We start from the raw sequence: 2,564 nt of genomic DNA on the forward strand, positions 1-2,564 counted from the left end.
GCAATGGGTCCACAGTGCATCGTGGTCTTTGCTTCGAAAAAGTGCTTGCAATCCTCTGTAACATCCGGACATAGAACGATCACCATCTGTAAAGATATCAATGTATTTGGTCCACTCCAAATTATTTTCGGATATAAAAATAACAAGGATCTCGAACAAGTCGTGAGCCTTAGCACCAGTAGTGATACTTTTACAGAAGAGAAAGCCTTCTACAATGTTATTATTATCTATAAACTGTACGTAGCAAATCAAGTGGGCATCATTATTATTATCTGTATCCTCATCCAGCTGCAGCCCAAATTTCTTTCTTTCTATTTTTCAATAATTGAACATTACAGGTTTTTCGCTATGTGTGTATTCTGCTACTGATAGTGTTATTGGACAAAGGAACTTTTGAAAGCTGTTTCCAAGCAGACTCACAGATCATAATGTTTACCATATCTACAGCAGTCGATAGAATGAGTTTTTCTGCGATGGTATGATACTTTTTACATTTTGCGATTCTATGTACCACATTTATTACCGAGTTAATGATTTGCATCAAGTCTGCTAAATGTCGTATCTTATCACATTGAATTGAAAGTGCTAGTAAAATTATTAAAATTTTATAATATTTCGGCAGCTCTATTGTGGGCCTGACCGAACCCATAATGGGCCTGCTACAAAAGAGGCTCTCTTAGTGTCCACAGGGTAGAAAGAGTTTAAAAAAAAAAAAGTTTTGAAAGACTCGGAAAATAACTTTACTAAATATGGAGGAATGAAATAAACAGTATTTTGTGATTATAATTATAAACAAATCAAGACAAAGCGTCGAATACTTACAGTTTTATTTAACAATAAGAACGAACTTGGTTGATAATGATTATTTACCATATTCACCTTTTAAGTCAAAGTACAATAAGGTCCAAATACAATACATCGAGATACCCTAAATATGTTATAACGCTTTATATTTCATCACAAAGTTCTAATTTAATACATTATAAGCCGAATAAACGAAAATTTAAAATCCTATACACAATCACAATCTTCTATTATTATATTTGGTATTTCTTCGGTTGAAATTGTTCCTGAATGACTGACTGTTACTGTTAATGAAGATAATAATGATGGCGAACAACATAAAGAAATATTACTATTCTGACTCTGCATATTCTTTTCTTCCAAATACTTTTGAATGATAGTTTGATAATGGAATCTTGGAAGAGTCGGATCATCTAAACAACTACCTTTACAAAAATTAGCTGTAACACCCGGTGGATCTACTATCCATTTAGACCAACCGAGACTGGCAAAGGAAACGTAGAATTCCTGAACACAGCAATTTTTCAAGCCTTCAAAACATTTTACTGCACGTTTATTTCTACGGGAAGGTACCGTTTTACCAATTTTAAAGACGATGAAAGGACATTTATCGTATTGAGTTGCTATTGGCTGTCGATTACATGCATCGCAATGGATTTTGAAAATTAGATTATCATATTTATTCGACCATATTTTAGTCATTTCAATTTTATACCAATCTGACTTTCCTGGCAAGATATGTTCAATTGGCAATTCTGTTCTTTCATATGCATTTTCATTCTTGTCCAAATACTCCACATGTAAAGTGTATGTGTGGTTATTGTACCTTTGTTGATTACAATACATCCATAAATATGCAGAAACTATTGTTGCCTTAGAAATATTTCTGTGAGATAAAGAAAAATTGAGGCCCACGGATGTTACTCTTGAAAAAGTATTGTTCACTAGAACTGAAAAAGAAAACATTTATTAAAAGTTATCAATATTAGCATAAAACAAAATTTATATTTTTACTACAGTAACAAATTTAACTCTTTTTCTCCTGTGGGAACAAAGAAAGCCTTTTTTATCAGCCCCATACAGGGTGGCTAGATAGTAAGGGAGGATATTAGGGACAGACCGCACTCGATAAATAATAAATTTTTAATAGATAAACTAAAAAAAAACTCCTACCGTTTTTAGGAAAAAGCACAATATCTCCAGTAACTGCATAGTAATCATCTTCTTTATTATCGATAATTACGACCTCCTTTTTATTTTTCCATATTGTACCGTCTACGATAATACTTGGTAGAGTCGTATTATTTACGTCTGAAGGCTGACTGATGCCAAAATGATCCAGTATTTTTTTCTTGATCATTTCTATTCGTACGCTCTTTATTTGTTTTAAGAGTAAAGCTTGTAAATGTTGATTATTACATTCTTTACATTCTTCGGTATGAATGATACCACTGTTTATCCAAATAAAAAATGTAATTATTATAAACGCTACTCTTACAATCATGGCTAAATTATGAATACAGTAGTTTACACCGTTGTATTTATTTATATATCATTATATTGTTAATATAGAAGGAGTAAACTTACATATGACATAGTTATCGTTTCGGCTTACAGTAAACTCTCCCACATACGGTTTTCCTGATTAAATTTTGGTGGTTAAAGGTCGTGTAGGTGAGGATGTAGAGCTGGTCACTGTATCTCGAGAGGGATTAAACTTAATGAAAATTTTACTCGTTATTAGCATTTACAATTTTTAT

At 32.2% G+C, this 2,564-nt stretch overlaps 1 protein-coding gene across 1 annotated transcript; it reads right to left on the bottom strand.

The window, feature by feature from the left end:
- Positions 1-810: 810 nt before the first annotated feature.
- Positions 811-2,308, bottom strand: LOC111634830 (inhibin beta B chain-like). The gene is made up of 2 exons (XM_023379663.1): positions 1,978-2,308; positions 811-1,754 (listed from the first exon to the last, which is right to left on the bottom strand). The coding sequence occupies exons 1-2, from the start codon at positions 2,306-2,308 to the stop codon at positions 1,012-1,014; spliced, it is 1,074 nt and encodes a 357-aa protein (XP_023235431.1). The 3' UTR covers positions 811-1,011.
- Between the last annotated feature and the right edge of the window lie 256 nt (positions 2,309-2,564).

Source organism: Centruroides sculpturatus, unplaced genomic scaffold (assembly GCF_000671375.1).
Source record: "Centruroides sculpturatus isolate CEXI.00-Female unplaced genomic scaffold, Cexi_2.0 scaffold852, whole genome shotgun sequence".
Taxonomy (NCBI): domain Eukaryota; kingdom Metazoa; phylum Arthropoda; class Arachnida; order Scorpiones; family Buthidae; genus Centruroides; species Centruroides sculpturatus.